General features: G+C 41.4%; 1 protein-coding gene across 1 annotated transcript in view; it reads left to right on the forward strand.

Annotated features, from left to right (window-relative positions):
• LOC310674922 (uncharacterized protein) overlaps positions 1 to 21,791 on the forward strand; it is a 114,876-nt gene that overhangs the window by 38,205 nt on the left and 54,880 nt on the right. The window contains exons 9-13 of the mRNA XM_083434808.1: positions 1,055 to 1,174; positions 10,620 to 10,692; positions 13,203 to 13,277; positions 17,227 to 17,348; positions 20,993 to 21,205. Of these exons, the coding sequence (XP_083290934.1) occupies positions 1,055 to 1,174; positions 10,620 to 10,692; positions 13,203 to 13,277; positions 17,227 to 17,348; positions 20,993 to 21,205 (603 nt within the window). The remainder of the gene's footprint in view (positions 1 to 1,054; positions 1,175 to 10,619; positions 10,693 to 13,202; positions 13,278 to 17,226; positions 17,349 to 20,992; positions 21,206 to 21,791) is intronic.

The following is a 21,791-nucleotide window of genomic DNA, read 5'->3' on the forward strand; positions in this document are numbered from 1 at the left end:
CCTTCCATACCTTCAACCTCCCTTTGTTCCAAATGCACCCATTTGCTCAATACTATCTTTTCTAATATAGAAAGTGATGTTTTTTTCCCCCTTTTTTTATAAAAATAAACCCTAAAAATAAAGCTGTTACTATTTCAGTTCCAAATATTGTTTAACTGGAAGTTTGCTTTCCAGTGACAATTTCTCTTTTTAAAAAGTGATTTCCGAAGACACACTTTCTTACCGAAAATAAGGCTTCCTGGAAACGGGGCACTTAAAACGAATATGGAAAGCATAATAAAAATAGCTGTAAACCTTTCATATAAAAAGTTCTCGTAAAATTTTTGCATGGATTGAAAGTTGGTATACTTGCGGTGTGGGGAGAAAATAATGTAATTTGAAAAGTTCAATTTTGTCAAGAACGACCTGCAAATTCTTTATTTGTTCTGATTGTTCTTTGGGTGGGTCCAGATCTAGGTAAACCATTTTCCTCTGAACTGACAGATACAACTCATCACTCTCCACTCCATAGTGTGCTCTCCCTACACCATCATAGTGGATCTGGTGGTTTTTTAACTCAATAGTAGAGCACATACTCTGCATGCAGAGAGTCCTAGGTTCAATTTCTCCAGGAAAGACTGTACCAATAAACTGGGAGTTTTGTAACAATACTACCCATGCAACTTTTCTGACTGATGTTTGGAAAAACACATGAACCAGACCTTTGAAGAGTTTGTAAGTAAAACAATTTTTAACTTACCAAATGTGTGGTCTTTTCGAATGCTGAAGGAAGAGGGAAATCTTTGGAACTCCCTTGCAATATGCAAGGGCATATTTTAAACACCTAACAATTAAATAGTAAATAAATTTTGTTGTTTTAAAATAAATATATAAAGTTTTGTATTTTGTATTATGTTTTTGTATCTTATTTCTGTAAACTGTCTGGGTGTTCACTGAATGTATAGCAGTTTATACATTCTGAAATCAATCAATCCATCAAATCCAACTTAAAAATATATATTTATGAATTTTATACCCCACCTTCCTTTTATAATCTTCCTGTTGTTTATTACAGGAGTCATCCTTCAGGCAAACCGACACTTCACTGGCAAAAAAAGTAAAAAGAAGAAAGTCCTCAACAAAAGACATAGACATTCACCCTGGGCAACAGAATAATTTAACTGAGATCAACCAGGTATACGATCCATCCCATCTCCCCACCATTCTGTTGTACTTTATTTCTCGAAGGACAGTGTTATTTGTTAACTCAGCAGTCTATCATGAAAAACTTACAGCAGAGGTGGGTTAGATAATGTTTCCAGGGCCAATGAGGTAATCTTTACCATCTAGCATTTGTATGTTGATGCAATTTTTGAGTGTAAGCTTTGCATATCCTCATTCATTTGGGGCGGAAAGGGATTCTGTAAACATGACACTGCAAGATCATGCTGAATGCAGTCATAATCCTGAGGTGCAATAGGATCTCAGCCCCCTGCATCCAAACAATTTTTTTCTTATTAGAGTGCATGTTATCCATATGCACCTGTTCTTCGAAAAACGGACTTCTGCTCACACAACAGGAATCCCTCCCCCCATGAAACCTTCTGGATGCCCACAAAATCTGTTTCCATTATGGGTGGTTAGTGCAACATTTTATATCATTCAGTTGCTAAAATGATTCCTTAATAAGTGGCACAGTTCAGGGTCAAATTTATACTCTCCAGCATTTTGAGTCCCAAAACTGTGACTTGTGTCTTCCCGCCCATGTTCTTGCATGAGTCAGCTGACTTATGTGAGATCATAGAGCCCAAAAGGTACGCTTGGGGGATGCACATGTGAGATTGCAACCCGGAAAAGGTTAATTTTTTTTGGGGGGGGGGTGCTTTTTTCTGGGCAAGATCTTGGTGCAAAATAACACAAGATCATGGCACTCAAAATGGCCACCATGCTTTCGTGTGTCCCTTTTCCCCAAGAACAGAGATTTGATGTATACTTACTACCGTACTGATTAGGCACTTAGAAGTGGGTACCTTTTCTGTTATGCCTACCAGCGTGGTTGCTCGAGAGCGAACAGGCAAGATCCCCACTGGTCTTTTCAAAGGTTTTATTATCAGTGCAAAAAACATTTTCAGTGCAGAACGTCTCAATTCCATGTCTTCCTTAGTCACTAGCAGAATCTGAGAGTGGGCGGTCCTTAAACTTTCCCCAGCAGAGTAGTCTCTTGACCCCCATCCAATGTCTCCCCTCTCTGTGCGTAAACCTACTGCGCAGAGAGGCCGTGGCTAAGGGGGGACCTGCCTCTCCCCCCCCGCTTTGCCCTTGCATCCTCCGAGCCCTGCATCCCTTCCCCACTGGAGGCGTGGCTTCCCTCCTCCGCAGAGGAAGTGCTGCTTCTCACGATCTTTGGAGGCTCCCTGTAACCCAGCTGCCCTTCCACCTCTCGCCTCTGAGCTGATGGCATTTCCTTGACATTTTCCTTTCACCTAGACTTCAAAACATAGGGCAAAATTAGTGCTAGCACAAGATTTCCTACCTCTCCTCCCCCTACACGTCATCCCAAAATCTATCTTTATTTGTGTGTTGCCTGAATCTTTACAAGTTTTGAAAACATTGAGCATACACATTTCACAGAATTGTCCAGATGAAAGGTGTAAATAATATCGTGATTAATAAAGACTATCTTATGTGATTTTGAAATGGGAATTGTTTATGTTTTAGTTATGATTTAAAATTTCCCTGAAGAAGAGCCATCTTGCTGCTTGAAATGTGTTGCATCCTTTTCATTAAGTACATTTCTATTGCTGTAAAGAGACATACAGAATGCTGAGTACCTCTCTGCCCCAGAATTATGTCAATTTTTTTAATGCATCGCATAGTATTGTGCATTGTAGGGTGATTTTCATTCTCTGAAAAATGCAGGAATGTTACACCACAGGGTGCTGTGGCCTCGTGCTGCTGCCACTAGCATTAGAACCAGCAGATGCTGTTGGCAAAACATCATGAGTTGTGGGATTGTGCAGCTCCTGGAAGCCATGTGCAGTATCTGAAGGGATGCTAGGGGTAAAATGTCAGCATCCGGCCTGTCATTTCTGAATTTTCCCATGATGGGATTTTCTTTGTATAGAATCTTCTCTCATCTGCTTTCCTAAAGACACATACAGCTATGCAATGCAAACTCAGCATTTAGAGACTGCCAGCTACAGATTTTTCTCCTGCCTTCATTCATTTCATGAATCAATGTGTGTGTGCTGTGGAAGAATACACACATGTGTATGCATGCACACACCCCTTCTATATGTGTTTGGCCAAGAACAGGTAAAGCAAAAAGTTCCATTCAGTGAATACAAAACAAATGAGCTTGCAAAAGGAATGACAATCAGCGGGGGAGAATGCAATTGTTAGCAACCCTAATTTGAGAGGGTTTGTGATCCGTGCAGCTTTGCAGTCTCCTTTGGTACAGAAACAATAATCATCAAGGTTGGAGCCTTTCCTCTTGTTACCAAATATATGTACATGCAACATCACTGTGGCTTAAAAGCTCCTTGTTGTTGTTTGAATGTCTTCTGCTCATTCTCTGGGGTTGTTTCCCGCGGCAACAGAAAGAATGTGTCAGGGTGTCATAATAATCCTCCCTTAAATCTGTAGTATTTAAATTTTAATGCTATAATTCAACAGCTGACAAAAGCCCATTGAGCAGGACTAAGGAGAGGAAAAGAGCCAGCCCCATTTTCTCAAGGGTGATGCTATAGCAACACAGAATGAATTTGGGGTCAGGGAACAAGCTGTCTCCATGCTTTGTTTGCACTTCCTGGCTAAAAGTAGAATCTGGTGGTATAAATTTTACCAAAATAAATGGTTATTTGGATTTGTACAGAAATAGTTTGTTTTGTGTAGCCTCTTCTCTTGAAAAGATGTGCAGGAGCCACAGGATAGCCGCTAGACCAAAGATTTTAAGGATTGTCACCAAAGAGATTGTTTTAGAGTCTCTCTGCTTTGCCTTTGTGGTGGGTGGTGCATCACAAACACCCTTTGACTGTATTAATGTTTTAGAAGAATTAGGGAAAGCAAAGAAGGAAATGTGCTCCTATAATCCTGTTTGAGTGCAATAACTTAATATTCCCATCCAATCTATTTTTTGTATTCATTGCTCCCATAAACATGATGCATGAGATTTTAGTTGAATGAATAATTTTTTAAAAAATACTTAAAATCAGTGCTTTTTTTTCTATAAAAATAGGTGCTAGTACTCATCATAAAGTAGTTACAGTAAGTGCCATACTTTAAAAAACAAACAAACCAAAAAGAGGTGCTGGTACCACATACCGTACTCTTGAGTAACCCCTGAAAAAAGCACATCTTAAAATGTGATTCTCTTTTAAAAGTTCAGCAACAGCAAACTGTGGTTTCCTTAGCAGGGCTTTTAAGATTTTAAAAAAAATAAATAAATCATAAAATGTACTTTAAAAAATTGATGCCAAACTACCTGCTACCAGTTTAGTCCTTTATGCCAGTACAGTGGTACAGACGCTTCAGGTTACAAACGCTTCAGCTTACAGACTCCGCTAACCCAGAAATAGTACCTCGGGTTAAGAACTTTGCTTCAGAATGAGAACAGAAATCGCGCGGCAGCAGTGGGAGGCCCCATTAGCTAAAGTGGTGCTTCAGGTTAAGAACAGTTTTAGGTTAAGAACGGACCTCCAGAACAAATTAAGTTCTTAACCCAAGGTACCACTGTTTGCCTGCACAGCTTAGGACCCAGGATGTACCCTTCTATGGAAATAGGAATAGCAGCCAGCTGCTGTTGGAAGAGGATACTGCAACAAAGAGCTATCCCTTTCTATAGCACCACTTATATGTTAAGTGGGAAAGGATTTGCAAATTCACTGATCCTTGGCTGTAAGCTTTCTGCGGGGAGGCAGGGGAAGCAGATTTATATTAAACACAAGCTTGTTGCATCTGTTGCAGAATCAATTTGTTTTTTGAAATGCAATACCAGTCACAACTGGTCCTTTAAAACTCTGAGCATTATCCAGTTAAATGTTAGCATTTGAAGCACTTTGAATAGAGCCCATGCAACTGAAGGAAATGGGACTGAATCCCATAGTGGTTTTTGAGCAATCATGTGGATTTTAAAAGTTCTTTTCTTTCTGGGCATCCAAGTGAATGTTCAATATTATAGATACTAATAGATATTGAGCAGAAAATGTGAAGGTTTAGGGTGGCATCTCCCCCCCCCCCCACTCATTTTACCCAGTACTGCTAAGATGACCAGATGCCAAAGAGAACAGGGATCCAGAACCTTTAATAGCTGTTCAGAGGAGGGAATTTCAGAATATATAGCTTGCATGCTGAAAATCCAACATCTAGATAGCTATTCAAGGGGCAGAAGCTGTCTCCTCTTTTGAGTTCAGGAGTAACACCAGTTACTAGTGTACAGTGGTACCTCGGGTTACATATGCTTCAGGTTACATATGCTTCAGGTTAGTGACTCCACTAACACAGAAATATTACCTCGGGTTAAGAACTTTGCTTCAGATATAAGAACAAAAATCCTGCTCCGGCGGCGCGGCGGCAGCAGGAGGCCCCATTAGCTAAAGTGGTGCTTCAGGTTAAGAACAGTTTCAGGTTAAGAACAGACTTCCGGAACGAATTAAGTACTTAACCCGAGATACCACTGTACTATCATTCACATCTATTAAACTCTGATTTCCTTAATTGTTGGATAGCACAGCTCTGATACTTTTATGCTGATAGCTAATCCTGCTCTGTCTCTTTCTGGCAAATTCAAACCCCAATCCCCATTGAAGTTGCACATATGTTTCTTAGACTTGCCAGCATGTGACAACTAAAAACACAGGTCTTCTCTATTATGGGCCCATCCATAGTGGTATTATTTCAAGGTCTATTTTATGGTATTTCAGAACTACATTTGCTTCCCAGTGCCCTCTCCTGCTTTTTCTTGTGCTCCCAAGACAGATGGATCAACTCACTTGACTTTCTAACCCCTTTGTTCAAAGCATTCCTGCTTAAACTAAAAAGGAAGAAGTTAGTGTGCAAATGCCACTGAGTCTTTGCTTTTAGAGTGAGCCCATTTGGAACCACAGGAGTGTAACCACAGGAGATTCCCTTTCACCCAAGAACAGTGTTACTTATTGATTTTAAGTGTGTGATCCTAAGCACGCTTATTAGAGAGTGAGCCTCATTGGAAGACACTGGGTCTTACTTCCAAGTAAATATGCATAGGATTGTACTGAACATTCTAGTCCTGACAAAATGAGGAACTTGGCATTTTATTGTTTGTGAATTTCTGGAGCGAATCTCCAAAAGGAGAACAGTTTTACACTGGATTGTTACCTGTGTGGCTAACTGATAAGGGAATGAGAATCTTGCCTGACATTTAATTCTAAAGCACTGCAGGCTATAAACATTGTGTTTATCCTTATTGTAGTGATACAGCCGCCACCACAAACTTTGATTTTCAGTTGTGAAAAATGTAGGGAGACTTGAAAAGGGCTGTGGGGAGGCATTTCCCCTCACATTCGTATACTAATAAAATTAATATTCCTGGCTCATATGTGAGACCAAAGTGGAATCAAATTCCACTGTGCTGAAATCAAATTCTGCTCAGAAAAAGAAACTCGGCATTTTGCATTCAGTAATGACCATAACGTTGCTTTTTTAAACGAGGGCATGCCCCCTTTGGGCCTGACATTCCACAACTACACTTGAATGACACTGTCTGGAACTCACTCAATGGACCAGATGGTGAACCTTCAATTCCTGGCATTTGATAGTTTATCCACAGGTGATGGTCCCATAACCTTAGCTTGAATTGAAGTATTGTTGAAGAGCAACAGGCATTATTGTTTGGAAGTATGTTTCGCTTTTGTGGGTAGAAAAAAAAGGAAGCAGTAGAATCAAGCTAGAGAAAGACAGGTTTAGAGCCAAATTAGATGTATCATGCAAACATGTATATTTCCCGTTTGTTTGTTTAAAATCAAACAGCTTCAAGATACAGTTTGAGAGGAACTGGCAGCAGGAAGCATGGAGTGTTTCTGCTTAACCATTTTCTCTTCAGATGCTTTTTCTGTAAGAGAAGCCGCTTGGGAGACTGGTGATTATGAATGTGGAAAATGGTGGAAGAAAGGTTAAATAGCCCTTCCTCCTCCTCCACTACCACCACCAATCTTCCACTTAAACTTTCATTCAGCTAAAGTTGCTTTTGATTTTTTTAAAAAAGTGAAGAAAACACTCCCTTTGTTCCTGTATCAACCAGTTCATTCCACTGATCTCAGTTTAGTTCCTTTTTTTTTTTTTGAAAATTGTTGCTGTAGTGCCTCAGTCATTCACAAGACTTTTCTTCCAAGCTTCCTCAGAAGGCAGTAGGAAATGCTTGTTTTTCCTTCCTCCCCATTTCCCTTATTGCAGATGTCATGGCAGAACTTACTCCATTACTTTAGCCACCTCCTCCCTGCACCTTTATAGAGAATGGACACTTATCCCTTCCTGGGTGGGTGTCTGTTGCCGCCTTTTGCGCTCTGCCGCCATCCCTGGACAGTGAGAACAGAGCACATATAACCAGGTGGCTGTTAGGGAAATTCCTCTGTCCTCCTGGACACCTGGCTCAAGTTCCCGCCTCCTGCAGCATCTCAAATGGGCCAGTCAGTGTCCTGCCTAGTGGGTGTGCCTCACAGGCTGAGAAGACATTGGCTGCATGCTTACTCTTGCAGCTGGCCAGGCATAAAAGCTGGCAGCCCTGTCCAGTCTCAACACAGTTGGCAGAGAAGCAACCCACCCACCCCTTATCATTCATCTTCTTTATTTTCCAGGTCAACTTCATTTTGTTGAACCTTTCAGGTTGCTGCTTTAACAATCCTCCATTCCTTTCATTCACAGTTTAACCTTATTTTGCTTCCCCTCTTTCTCCTGACCTTGCTGTGGTCGCAGATGGTTGCCATATTCGGAGCCGGGAAGGAATTTCCCCTGTAGACAAATTGGCTGGTCTGGAGGTTTTGCCTTCCTTGTAGCAAATCGTCACGACTTTGGTGGTTAAGGCATTGGGTGGAATCCTAGTCTTCAATTGTGGGGTGAAGTGGTGCTTCACCCAGTATGATCCAGCGGCGTTTTCAGGGTACCCCATTAAAGGAGATTCAGTGGATGTTCCTGTCGTGAAGCCAAGCTTGTGGCGGGTGGTCCACAGGGCTTCCAGGAATGGCCTTAGGACAGCCAACTCAGTAGGTTAACGCTTGGAGAGGCCACAATCCTGGCACAACCCTGCAGTGGTTCTAGCCCTCCAGTAGGAGGCTGGAATGGCTACAACCAGTGCCTGAGCCAAAATTCCAGCTACATTCTGTAATCAATAAAGTTGTGGCCATTTTTAAAATCCAGATCGTTGTCTGCCTGAGTTATTAATCATATATTACATATAGATACTGATGCAAGGTGGGCGGCACTGCGACTGGGCTCGCAGTTAGGAGCCTTATGGTCTGAGCATAAACCCTACCCTACTGATCCTACTAAAGTCTCTGCATACTGAGTCAGGCAGAGACTCCTTCAGATTTGGATCTAGGGGTTATGGTTTCCTCTGCCTAACAAGTCTTCGCTGCTTCTGGAATGACCTGTCATCTCCCACAAAGCTGCATGTTATTTGTACTTTCTTCTGCATCTTGAATTGAACCAGGATACCAATCACACGCATTTCTGCAGGAAGTGATACTTCTGACTGTGCAACATACACAAGGGCATAATTTCAATTTAAGCAGAAGCAAACAATACCTCTCTTGTGTCTTCCCAGCTTCCTGTTACCATTTTTCACCATCTAAAAGACTTGGTGTTTTCTTTAGAAATGGTGAGAGTGGCATGGGAAGGGGCAAACAGTTCACCCATTTGTTTGTTGTTGTTTTGAACTGCCTTTTTCAAGTATTTCCCAGGGAAGCTCAGAGAAACAAACAGAAAGAATGTTATTGAGCCAATTATAGATTGCTGGTCTGGCAGTAGAAGCAACAGGAGTGTACAACCTCAGCCTTTGTGATTGACTGGAAACGTTAACCTTCTGGATCACAGGAGCAACAGTAGGAACCTGGCTTTCTGGTCTTCTGCCTTTTCTTGGTCAACACAGCAGTATTCTCTGCATTCTGTGCTTCAGGCACTAGATCCCAGTTCAAGTTATAGAACTTAGCAACCAGTAGTAACCATAGAAGTATGCTCCTGAGATAGATTTGAGTACAGGCATCTCTGCCTTCGCCCTGCTAGATCATCTGAAATATGATGTCATTGGCTCATGAGCTGGAAGGCTTTGTTTTCTATTTACAATACAGATGGCTACCATGTGCAGGTCATTTTTGACCCGGAAGAGGGCTGGGGGTGGAATGGGGACATAACAGGGTATAATGGGGGGGGGGGGGCAGGCTCATGTGCCCTCTACTGACAGGCACAGGGGCCAGGAATTGAACCCCCATGCAAAATGGTTGCCGCCTATATATCACAATGGATAAAAATGGCCTTTCTATAGATGTCTACTATGAAGTAAGGCCCAGTTAATTCAATGGAACTTTCGAGTAAGTTTGCATTGAATTATATTCTTAGGAGATTTAAAAAAACTACATTCAGAGCTGCTGCTACATGTTGTTTGATCAGGAGTGTGTTCTGATGTGACCAAATCCTTTCTCCATCAGGAAGTACTTTAAAAAAAACTTCTTAGCAAGCTGTTACCTCAAGCCATCAGTGAACTAGGAACATTCCAACAAAGAAGGAATACTGACTGCAAATTGTTAATGACAGATATCTCCAGTCCTTTATGAGAACATGCCCAGCCCAGCTACTAGACAGACTGAGACCATTTGCCTCAGACTGCTAATTTGGGGTGTCATGAAAAGGCAGCAAATTGCTAATTATTCAATTTATTATTATATTTTTATTGTCAGGGAGTGGGGAGAGGTGCTTGTGGGGGTTCTTTTTGCTTGAGATGTCAAAATAAATTGGTTGGAGCTTGGACAAGAGCATAATTTGCCTCCCTACCTCAGGCAGCAAAACGTTTTAGTTCAACCCTGCATGAGGCTTTGCTCTGTGATAAACGTGGACCTCTATGCCAGACTTGAAAACTTACCAAATAAATGTCTGTGAGATGTTTTCCTAGAACTCCATAACATTTTGCTCCAGCTCCATGTTCATCTGTGCCTTTCTTCTGATTTGCACCATACTCTGCCAGCTCAAATGCAATGAAAATCTACAACTTGTCCCACACCCTACTCATTTGTCCAAGCTTGCAGTGCTGGGAATTGGGGTTTGTCTGATTGGCCACCCACTCTCATTCCAGTTCGGCTAAATTCTGTTTGCACCCTTTTATGTTGAGAAAGTTAGAATAGCAAAGTATGAGCAAGCTAAGCTAAGCTGCCAACAATCCACAAGCGTCTGCTTCTCTCAATGGTGCAAGGATCCAAGATCAAACAATATTTTCTTTAAGATTCCCTGACCAAGTATTGGATTTAATAAGTGTTCCCATGCCCTGTCCAAACTTTTGTGCATTTCTCCTTTTATAGAGACATATGGAGCTGTTGCTCTTTAACAGAGACAAGAATGTTAACTCAAAGTCAGATGCTTGAAGTCTAAGGTTTTCTTCTCTTTCAATTTTTTTTTGCCAGATGCAAAGAAGGATGAGACACTCACAAGAACTGGATTCTGCATCCCAGTCTAACTTCAAGTCTGATTCTGAAGGTGGGCTAAAAGGGGTTTGGATATTTTTAGCCACAGAATATGCAAACCACAGAAAGTATGTAAACTACATGTGCATATTTGCTTGTCCTTTTCAAAGGAACTGCAGTTGAAAAAATATGTTGCCCACAGAAAGCTGGCGGCCTGGCAGGTCAGTATCGCAGCAGAAGCCCCAAGAATGTTCCTGGCTGCTTTGCATGCTAAAATGTACAGCATTATAAATAGTGTTAAATATCTCAAGGGCTAAAAAAAAAAGTTGCACTTTCCTAAAAAGCACATGTGCAATGCACACCCTAAAAACATGCTAACCAGCCACTCATAGCTGCTAATCCCAGTCACTGTTTTAGAAATGTAAAGCCACCTAACAAAAGCATGTTTTCCATAAGAAGACTTGCTCTTCCAAACTTGCTTTTGATGCTTGTTCTGTAATATTGGTGATAAGCTGGTCACAGATACCACCCTAAAAAAGCAATCTCTGTTGAGCAGTAGCAAGACTCCAGGGGCCTTCTGGGCACTAACCCAGGGTTGTGTTTCCATTGGAAAACCAAGGCACAATGGAGTCTTCAGTGTCTTAGAAATATGGCTTGTTTCCATATATTTACACCTGAATTTTAAGGAGAGGGAGTTCACAGCATTTACATCCCAAGAGGGGGCTTGCCCTCCCCAGCAGCACAGCATTAGATTCAGAGGCATCCTAAGCACCACCCCCACAACAGCTTGCTCCAGCCAGCCAACAAGGCTGCTGCCCTTCAAATCCCCACATGGAATCCTGCCCACTTTCTGCTTCTTCTTCCCAGAAACCCCTGCTTCCCAAACCTCTACTGTAAAAGGACACCCTCTCTTCCTGTGGTGACATCACACACCCCTGTTACCCTGGCAACCTCCGTCTGTGCTTGCCAGAGCCTTCTGCCTGGTTGATGGCTTCCATTGAGGGGCCATCAGCACCACTGTTGGCCATCAGCATCAACCCACCATCACCAGACTGGCACCTTGAGAAAGTTAGCTGGTGTCGTTCCCAGCACTTATTAAATTCAGAAATTTGTGAATTTTTCAAATTATGACCCGTCGCTGAATGTAGAGATTGTAAAAAGTCTGCCCACTCCAATTCATAACAATGTAAATCACATAGCATACATGCCTGCTTAAAAACTTACAGGAACATCATTTGTTAAAACAACTGAACAAGTGCTCACATCCTGTATGACTGGCTTAAGCTATTTATCCTGCAATATGCTCCATGAACATCACAACCCAAGTGCCTTTTCTGATGGGCTCTGCTTCTCAGTTGGGCCTTTGGAAGACAGCACCAATATTGGGGTATACCCAATATTAGACATACTCAGAGCAGACACATTGAAACCAATGGGCTTAAGTAATTTGATTTTAGCAGGTCTGCTGAATATCACCCAGTATCCCTTGTGGTGTCTATGCAGCCCCAGGATCCATTTTGCTGATATGAAAAAGAGGCTAGAATACTTTTTCAAAAATAGATTTTCTGAAGGGTGGCTCTTTAAGCAGCACTCTAGCTGAGGTATCCCCACACATCACTTTGCTAGGTGAGATGTGATAAATCATAGGATTTACCAAGTTGCTTTCTATTACTTTCCCTCTAAAATCACCATTTCATATCTCTTATTAAGGCTGCTTTCTATACTCTTTTCTTAGGAGACAAGAAAGTCAAACTTTAAACATGTAGCTACTTCTAGGGGGAGACATGGTACTTACTAATCCAGTTTGTATTGCTGTGGTATACAGATAAAAGTTATTCAAGCACTAATCCAGTTACACATTCTTAGCATGCATGCACATATTTTTTTTCCCAGGGGATTATGCATGCATAATAACTTACCATGTTAAAAACTTTCAGACATAGGATTGAATTATGGGAGCATTCCCATGACGCAGTATGGGAAACAGCCCTAAGTGTGTTGATTTTCAGCGGCATCACATCAACATAACAAAACTTATTACCATATTCTTACTGCCAAAATTAACTAAGCACAGAACTGCATTGTTATTGTAGTTGGAACCACTGTTCTTTCCCACCCTGTTCCTTTTGACTCCCATCTATCCTTTGAGTTCAGCCATTCAGGGTTCCACTTGAAGGACTCCTGCTGCTGCCTCATCTGCGGACTGCCCTGGCTTGGATGAGCCATTACACTAAAGAGCTGAGAAGTGCCATACTGGCACCCTGCTTTGCTGCAGCAATATTTATTGTTTAGATAGTACTTGAAATTTGAAAATGCAGTACCTCTGTTTGGAAAGGAAGGTAGCATCATTCCCATTGTATAAATGAGGAGCTGAGACTGAAACTGGCTTAGGTCACTTCCAGATGACCCATTTATTGAGCATACATCCTGATTTGTTTATACAAAGTTTGTGGGGAGGTTAGATGATAATGGATATTTATTTAGTATTCCTTCTGATTTGTTTGCAGAGACATCACATGATGTTTCATCAACAATTTTTTTACTTGCAGTGACTTGCTTGCTTGTTTGTTTTTTTGCATACAGGAGAATTAAAAAATGGCACCCTTTACCTGCAGCATGGAGACTTGCAGTCCATTCAACGGCTTCATTCTATTGCAGGTATGTAAAGGTAAAGGACCCCGGACGGGTAAGTCCAGTCAAAAGCGACTATGGGGTTGCAGCGTTCATCTTGCTTTCAGTCCAAGGGAGCCGGCGTTTGTCCACAGACAGCTTTCTGGGTCATGTGGCCAGCATGAATAAACCACTTCTGGTGTAGGGAAACCAGAGCGCACAGAAACCCCATTTACCTTCCCACCACAACGGTACCTATTTATCTACTTGCACTGGTGTGCTTTCGAACTGCTAGGTAGGCAGGAGCTGGGACAGAGCAACATGAGCTCACCCTGTTGTGCAGACTCGAACCACAGACCTTCTGATTGGCAAGCCCAAGATACTCTGTGGTTTAGACCACAGCGCCACCCACGTCCCTTACTCGCAGGTATGTAGCTAACATAAGACCATGACCTAGAGCTCTTGCAGAGGCCTCTGGAGATATGTTCTCACACCATACATTCCACAGAACCTTACTAGGAGCTGTGTTTGAGTCCAGTACATCTGTCCTGGTGGCCTCAGCTCCATGGTGGCTCTGCTGCCCTTTCTCGGACAAGCTGCAAACTCAAAGGAAAAATACAGGCAAATGCATTTCCTCCTTTGAAAATAAGGGAGCACAGTTTTTAAAAAATGATTATTCATATTTTATGAATCACTCTCCTGCCACAGTTGGAGAAGATCTGCCTCTGGATATCAGTTGCTGGGGTTCACAGGTAGGAAGTGTGCTGCATCACAGATGTCCTGTTTCTGCATCTCCCCATCAGCATCAGGATGGCCACTGTGAGAAATGGATGTTGGACTAAATGAACCTTTCTCTCATTAACTCTCTAAGGTTCTCTGATATATTTCTTGAAAAGTAAGAGAATTAAAACACATTTAGGGCAGAACTAAAAACGTGTTTTGGTCATATACCTGCCCCAGACTGTTACCTTGAGGATAGGGGAGTTGTTGCAAAGAGGATGACAGATAGGTATTGATCAGGGTTCTATTTCTTCCCCCCACACATTTTTTTTTAATGATTCCTAAGCACTTTTGTATACTGCTTTCATAAGGTGAAACATTTACAGCAATTGAGTGGGGGGAAAGGTTAGCGTTTCCTCTTTTTTGAACAGGTCTGGTGTCAAGCAAACAGTTCTGCTTTACAATGCATCTTTGTTGCCACTGCAGCGGGGACAGAAAGACAACTTTGGACTCACTTAAAATAATCTGCAAAGAATCATGAAAGAATATGCTTTTTTAATTGTTTGAGTGAAAAAGTCAAAAGGTGAAATGGCAGCAGTTTCAGCCTCTGAGTGATAGGTTGTAAAATGCCTGCCCAAGTAATCCACAGAGATCTCTGACTGAGAAAGCATTGTGTGGTCAAAATGTAATAACAATAAGAGCTCAGGGACAAGCTGGTTCCATCATTGTTTGAAAGATATTTTGTTTTGTCCCCCCCCCCCCCGGTATTAAATGCACAACTATTAGCTTTGCCAAATCAACAGTTCAAGACCCAGGGACTCTTTGGAGCTTTAGCATCTGAAAAAGGGGAAATCTTCAACGCCCCAAAACTTCATTTTAGAAGGAATAAATCTGCAACATGAAGGAGTTCCCTAACAGCAAGTCAGTAGGTCCTCAAAAAAACCCCATAAAGACTTTGTACACTTTAGAAAGTTTGGAAAATCCTATTCTAAATGATGCTTCTATGTTATTTTCCAAAACAGTGCCTGGATGACAAGACTGGAAAGTTTCTGGAACTGGGAAGATGACTAAGTAAATCAAAGCATCAGTAGCACTCCCCTTACCTTACTTTGGGTCATGACAAAAAGAGTTTCCAGATAGCCCTTATTTTAAGGTAGACTCCTTATTTTAAAGGGATCTTATTTCAGATCATCAAGTTCCATGCAGGACATCAAGGAAAATGAATCTTGTTCATCATATTCATTATAGATCTTTGTATTGAGGGGCCACTAATAAGGAGGAAACCCAAGAATCTTGGAAACCGCTAAGGAGGAAACCATATATTTCTAACAATATATGTTTGCCTTCAAATAAAAATGGGCAGATACTGCCTTTCTTTAAGGCTACAGGTGCTACATCACTACTATGCCAAATAATTCTACACAGAATCAGTCACTGTACATGAAATTTGTTCGTGTGTAAGCTGTTAACTGTGCATTTTCTTCATGCTAACACAAAGTTTCATTTTTGACATTGGCTAGAAGAAAAATTGCCCCCAAAACATGACAGACTACCTTTCTCTCTCAGCTGCCCTTGTGAAACCATTCAAAACATCTGCTCCATGCTTTTGTGTGATGCACAGAATCCGGTATACAACATGGCTCTCAAAAATATTTTCTGCTTTCATTATACAAAAAAGTATCTTGTCTGTATCTTGACTGTGTGCAGAAGAACTTGAAAAATGAGGGTTTTTTTAAAATGTCAGATGAACGCACTAAAGGCAAGTGGGGCTGTGCCAGGATTTCCAAGGCTCACTCAGTAGCTGGCAACCCAGTGCCCTTCATAATACCAATCTCCTTTGACTACCCTTTCCTGGCCTTGGAACGGTTTGGGTGCCAGACTTCACAACTTTAAAGCGTACTTGGCTCCAGTTCAGTTAACATGTAAGATTAATTAGGAACTAACCATTTCATTGAAGTGCATCCAAGCCAGCCTTTCCCCCCCCCTTTCTTTTCAAATTCATGGTTTGCCTCTCCTCATTATGGTGGATCAAGGTGTGCCTGCGTTTCAAGACATTTCCGTAAGGATGTGATTATGAGAGAGACCTTTTTGTGGTCCTCGGTCTGAGAACGCTCCAAGAGCTGCCAGTTTCAGTCCATTGCAGCTGCAATGTTCTGAGGAAACCAGGATGAATATGGCTGATAAGTCAGGCATGCTTCATCTTTTCCCAACAACATTCTTGTATGGATTACAGAGTAATCTGACATGCAGGCTTTGCCAATTAAAACAGCCATGGAAATGACTGAAAGTGTTTTCCTTGGCTGCATCTGGCCATCCTCTTTACCGATCGAAAGGAACAAGGGTTAATTTGATTTAATGTGTGTGAAAAGTAATATTCCTCATACGAGGATACCTCTCTCATTTTTGGCGTTCCCGATCAATCCGTTCCACTAATCCTGTCCCAAAATCAATGAATAAAACCAACTGATTTAAACCAGAAAGAGCTGAACAGCTCTCTTTTGTTGCAAGTGAGTAATGGCAATTTAATAGGAGACAAGCCACTCAGAAAGCCTGTGCTCATGAAAGAGCTAACATTCAATTGTCCCCATCAGAGAATTTTGTTTAAGAAAACATGTTAAAAAGCTTCCCATCCATCGTCTCTATTCCCTCTGAAGTGCTTGACCACGTTTAAGATTTAACTTTATCACTGTGGAACAGTGATGGATTGCATCCAAAGCAGCACTACAAGAATGTTCCATCGGCAAAAGGTTTTCTGCCTGTGCCATGGAACATTTTCCCCTCTCCTCCCCGTAGTGTGCCCCCTAAATCTGTTCTAGAGGTTCTTTCAACCTTCTGGAGCAGATTTGGGGAGGGTGCACACAGGGAGAGAACAGAGGGACAAGTCCCACTGCCTAACCAGAAATCCTTGTGCTGGCAGGATGGGTTAGCTGAATGCTGCCCTGTGTATTTCTGGACTACAATTCCCATCATCTCTGAACGTTGACTATGATAGGAATTGGAGTCCAGCAAAATCTGGAGGGCCACAGGTTTCCCCCCTCTGCTGTAGGAACACTGAGGGGCTGCAAGTTGCTGACTGCCATCAGGATAACATTGAGAGATCTAAAGTTACCCAGGCAGAGAAATAGTAAACCAAGTAAATAAAAAATAAGAAAGATGCTCCAAGGTATAGGGAGCACATGTCTCCGGTAATTAAAAAACAAAACCTATTCACACTCCTGTATTACATTTAGTTTTAACAGATTTTGTCAATTGTATTTCTGTTCTTCAATTCTTTCAGGAACTCATGAAATGAATAGTGATCCAAATAAAGAAACCTCATCGCTGTCAGCTGTATCTCTTCAATCAACTGGCATATCTGAAGTTAGCAGCAAATTAGGCATGGGAAGTTTGCCCCTACAAGTGAGAACAAAAATCGGATGCATTTTAGTAGATTCTTACACAGATTTGCTTAAATCCTACTTGCTAAATTTGGAAGGGAATTTGCAATATCGTGTACTATATACAGACTGGGATTTTCTGTTTAAGTCAGAGTTCATTGTAAATATAAGGGTGGCTATGCAAGGGTGGCTGTGGCTATAGGAAGTGCTCAGTATTTTTTTATATAAAAAAACATGCATGGGAGTTGCTGGTTCTGTGTTGAAGCTACAGGTGACTTTATCCACTACATCCAGCTTTTCTAATAGAGCCAAAATATTCTGGGAAAAGGAGAACGAAACAGCTGTGCAAATAATGCTTGCTCAATTACTTTTAGACATTTTAGTATTTTTGTTGAAACATCTAAAAATGATTTCCTTTGTACAATTACAAGATCCATTACATCTGGTTGCAGCAAGATTACCTTTTTATTAGAAAGCAAGCACTGAACCAAGTAAAACCAAATGGTTTAGAAAGTTATCGGTGATAGCCAATGCCAGTAATATTCAGAGTATACTCAATGTGAACTCAGTGAGTCTAAGTTACATAAACTCATTGATTTAAGTAGGTCTACTCTGACCATTAGTAGCATTGGGTATTACCTTATTAAGAGTTACTTACTGCATTTAAGTTCACAATCACTCACAGGTCACAGCTACAATATCTATAATAGCTAATTGGAGTGTAATTGTTTTACTTATTGATTACTTTCCTTAATTTCATAGCTCACTATACAATCCAGTAGAATTATCAGCATTTTATGGAATATTTTGCCTTCACAGCTAAATTGGGCTGGGCATCCTATGTGCATCAGATGTTAGCTTGCACAGTTCATCATACATTTTTCATACAGCTGTATTTCTGTACTGTACATATTTTTTGTTACCAGCTCAATTTCTGATTCTCACCTATGTCATCAGGACTTTTGTGATGCTCTTTGCTCCAAAGCCATAGGTTTCCTCTTTCATTCAGACCAAGAGAGATCAATTGTGTGTGCCTCCTATAATTTCTATAGCATGTTCTTTTTCCCTAATTAAGAAATGTTCCTCAATATTCCAAAACTGGGGTAGCTATTTCTAAAAAGTAATGTGACTACCAAAATATCTTAACTGCACCATTGACAATTAGGGGATAGAGGGGGAAATCTCCAAACTTGAAATGAACACACAAGAGCCAGGTCAGATTTCAGGTTTATGGGATTTTCATCCACCTTAAACCATGTCTGGGGTTTTATAAACTACAGGGCATGGAAACTTTTTTCATGATGATGATTCATGGGGCTACATGATGTTTCTCTAAGCCAGTGATCAGCAAAGTTTGCTTTCACAGGATGTGCTATCTTCAATGAAACTGAAACAGGGGAGATTCACTGTGTGTGGGTGTGGTCCTGTCTACCTTATAAAGTGCTGTGTCTTCATGAAACAGCCATCTGTGTTTAGTTACACAGTTTATTTGAAGGCAGCTATTTCTGTCCCATTTCAAGGAAGATTCCATGGCTGGAGTCCTCTGAGTCCATATGGCAATCCCCAAAATAGTTCTTTCCTTAAAACACATACACACAAACACACACAGGTGCAAAAGAATAAAGTAAACAAAAGCCAAACAGTTAAAAAAAAGAGAACTTGCTCATTTCTGTGCTATGTGTGCATCTGTATAGAAAAGGCAGAAGGAGCAGAAATGGGCGGGAAAGAGACAAAGGTTGCCTTTGTCTGATAAATGCATTTTCCAACCATTTCCCCAAAATGTGTAATAAATCCACAAGGCTTCCAAACCATTTCCCTTCAGGCAAACAAACACCAGACCTGAAATGCTCTAGATGTTTGATTAAAATAATAATAACATTACAGTCCCTTTGAATTGTTTGAAACATCCTCCCATGCTGCCTTTAGGAAGCTGCTGTCAGTTGATACTGACTAGCAATGGCTCTACAGAGTCTCCAGCAGGAATCTTTTCTTGGCTTACTTGGAGAGGCTAGGGATTGAACCTGGAACCTTCTGCATGCAAAGCATGTGTGATCTGATGGGGCTAAACCCAATCTCCTTGGTAAGCAACATAAACAGAGCCAGTTGCTTAGTTCCTGCCCAATCAAAATTTCTATCCTTCCTGACCTTGCAGTGATATGCTAGGAAGGTGTCAAGTAATTGGTTCCTATATTTCTATATTCAGATGCTTACCAGAAACCTAAGAGAAGGTGTCTGGAAGTATGGACTCTCTCTCTCTCTCTCTCTCTCTCTCTCTCTCTCTCTCTCTGTGTGTGTGTGTGTGTGTGTGTATGTGTGTGTAACAGCATGTTACTATATATATTCCTTATTACCTTTGTCTCTCTTCCCTCCTTCTCCCTTCATGCAGTATAGAAGACAGGCAGTCTGGTATATGTCCATGCGCTTACAATACTTTGTAAAGCACTGATGGTATCGGGGTAATAATAATTGTGTCGTTGAAGTTGCCCTCTGAAATCTTTGTGTTATGAGTTGGCATTGGTATGTTGCAATTTTTCCGTACACTGGTGATTTTAGATGCAGAAGTGGCCTGAATTAATTGTAGCATGACTTAAATATGGGGAAAGGAACTGAATTTGATTGATTTACTTTTACCAGAGGTGCTGTCTTGGGCCCAAGATTGAGGGGGCCCAGCATGTGTCATGCATGTGTGACATCATGTGCACTTAATGCGTTGCTTGTGTGTGATGTCATGTGCCCGGTGTGCGACATCATGTGCACACACCATGTGCACTATGTGACATTCTTGGAAGGAAACCAAGCGCAGAGTGGGTTCAGTGGCCTTCAGCTCCTCCTCTCACACGCTTGGCTCCGCGCTCAGCCTCCTCCATCCCCTCCATCTTGAGGGTGGGCAGCCCCCCCGCCAACAAATATTGAGAGGGCCAAAGACACCTTGAAGGACATTCTCAAGATATGTATTGTGGATTGGATACAGTGGTAAATTAAGAGCAATCCTGAATTAAACTTGCTAATAATAACCATCAGGACTTTCACTCTGCCTTGTTAAATAGAATTGCTCTGTTAAACTCTGGGCAGCTTAACTGCCTTGCTAAATAGAACTTAGTCCTGGAAACTCTGGGACTAAGAAAAGACACTGTTGGCCACAACTTGCAATCCAGTCATGCACAATTGATACAGGAGGGGTGTGGGAGCACAGATTTGCATTACAATGTTAATTGTTTAATGTGTGACCCACCAAGCTGAATGTAGCCTGCCAGCTGAATATTGTGGTGCTTCACACAAACACATATCCCTTGTCCTAAGCAAAGAGCAGAAGTTCTTCAAGTTCCTGACTCCCTGGTAGAACACAGAACCGTGGATAGGTGACATTCAGCCTAGTGGATCACAATATATGCGGGCCTAGTGTAGCACTCACTTGAGCAACTTTGCGCTCTCTCGCTCTCTCTCTCTCTCTCTTTCTCTCTCTCTCTCTCTCTCTCACACACACACACACACACTATACATCTAGGGTTGCCATTTGAACAAGTGGGAATGGAACATACAAGTCCTATGAATAACTTATCCAAGCAATGGGTGAAAATGGAATGAACAATGGAAACAATATTATGAACATCCACCTTTTGCTCGCATAAATTCATTTCAATACTTTTGTGTTTGCTTTTTGCACAGCAAAGAGAAAATATTTCCGATACTAAGAAGAACAAGTATTTGGGTTTTTCCACTGACCCAATGGAATATAATATGCCACATCAAAGAGAACCAGATTCCCTGGTACATCAGTATACTTCTGCTGAAAGAACGAAATCACATCCTGCTCAGCCAGTCGCATTCATACCATCGGATGCATTCGAGGAATGTAATGACAAGCGGAAACAAAAAGTAGTAAGTATATAAAAACCAAACTCACACCTGAAAACAAAGATTTTGCTTTAAAAAGAAAGGACATCATGCTTACATGTGCTTTAAGCTGCCCAGAGTGGCTGGGGAAACCCAGCCAGATGGGTGGGTTATAAATAGTAAAGTTGTTGTTGTTGTTATACATGTAGGTAGATAAATACTGTACATGGATAGTTGAGAGTACCACCTTTGAAATAAAAACATCATCTAGCATCCTTAAGGGAAATATTCCCAAATCCACACTATTGGGTTTGTCATTGTGAAACCTTACTGACAGTACAATCCTATACATAGAATCATAGAGTTGGAAGGTACCCTGAGGATTATCCAGTCCACACACTCTCTGCAATGCAGGAATGTGCAGCTGTTCCATAGGGGGTTTAACCTGCAACCTGGGTGTTATCAGCACCATGTTCTAACCAACTGAGCTAAGCTGTGTAATGCCTGTTTAGAAGTGTGCCCCAATGAATTCATTGGAGTTTACTCACAGTATAGGACTGCAGCCCTGAGAACAGTGTTATTTGTGAATAATGGGTGATGCCCAACATTAGTTCCATTGGATGGTATGCAA

This window comes from Podarcis tiliguerta (genome assembly GCF_965153285.1).
Source record: "Podarcis tiliguerta genome assembly, chromosome: 3".
Lineage (NCBI taxonomy): Eukaryota > Metazoa > Chordata > Lepidosauria > Squamata > Lacertidae > Podarcis > Podarcis tiliguerta.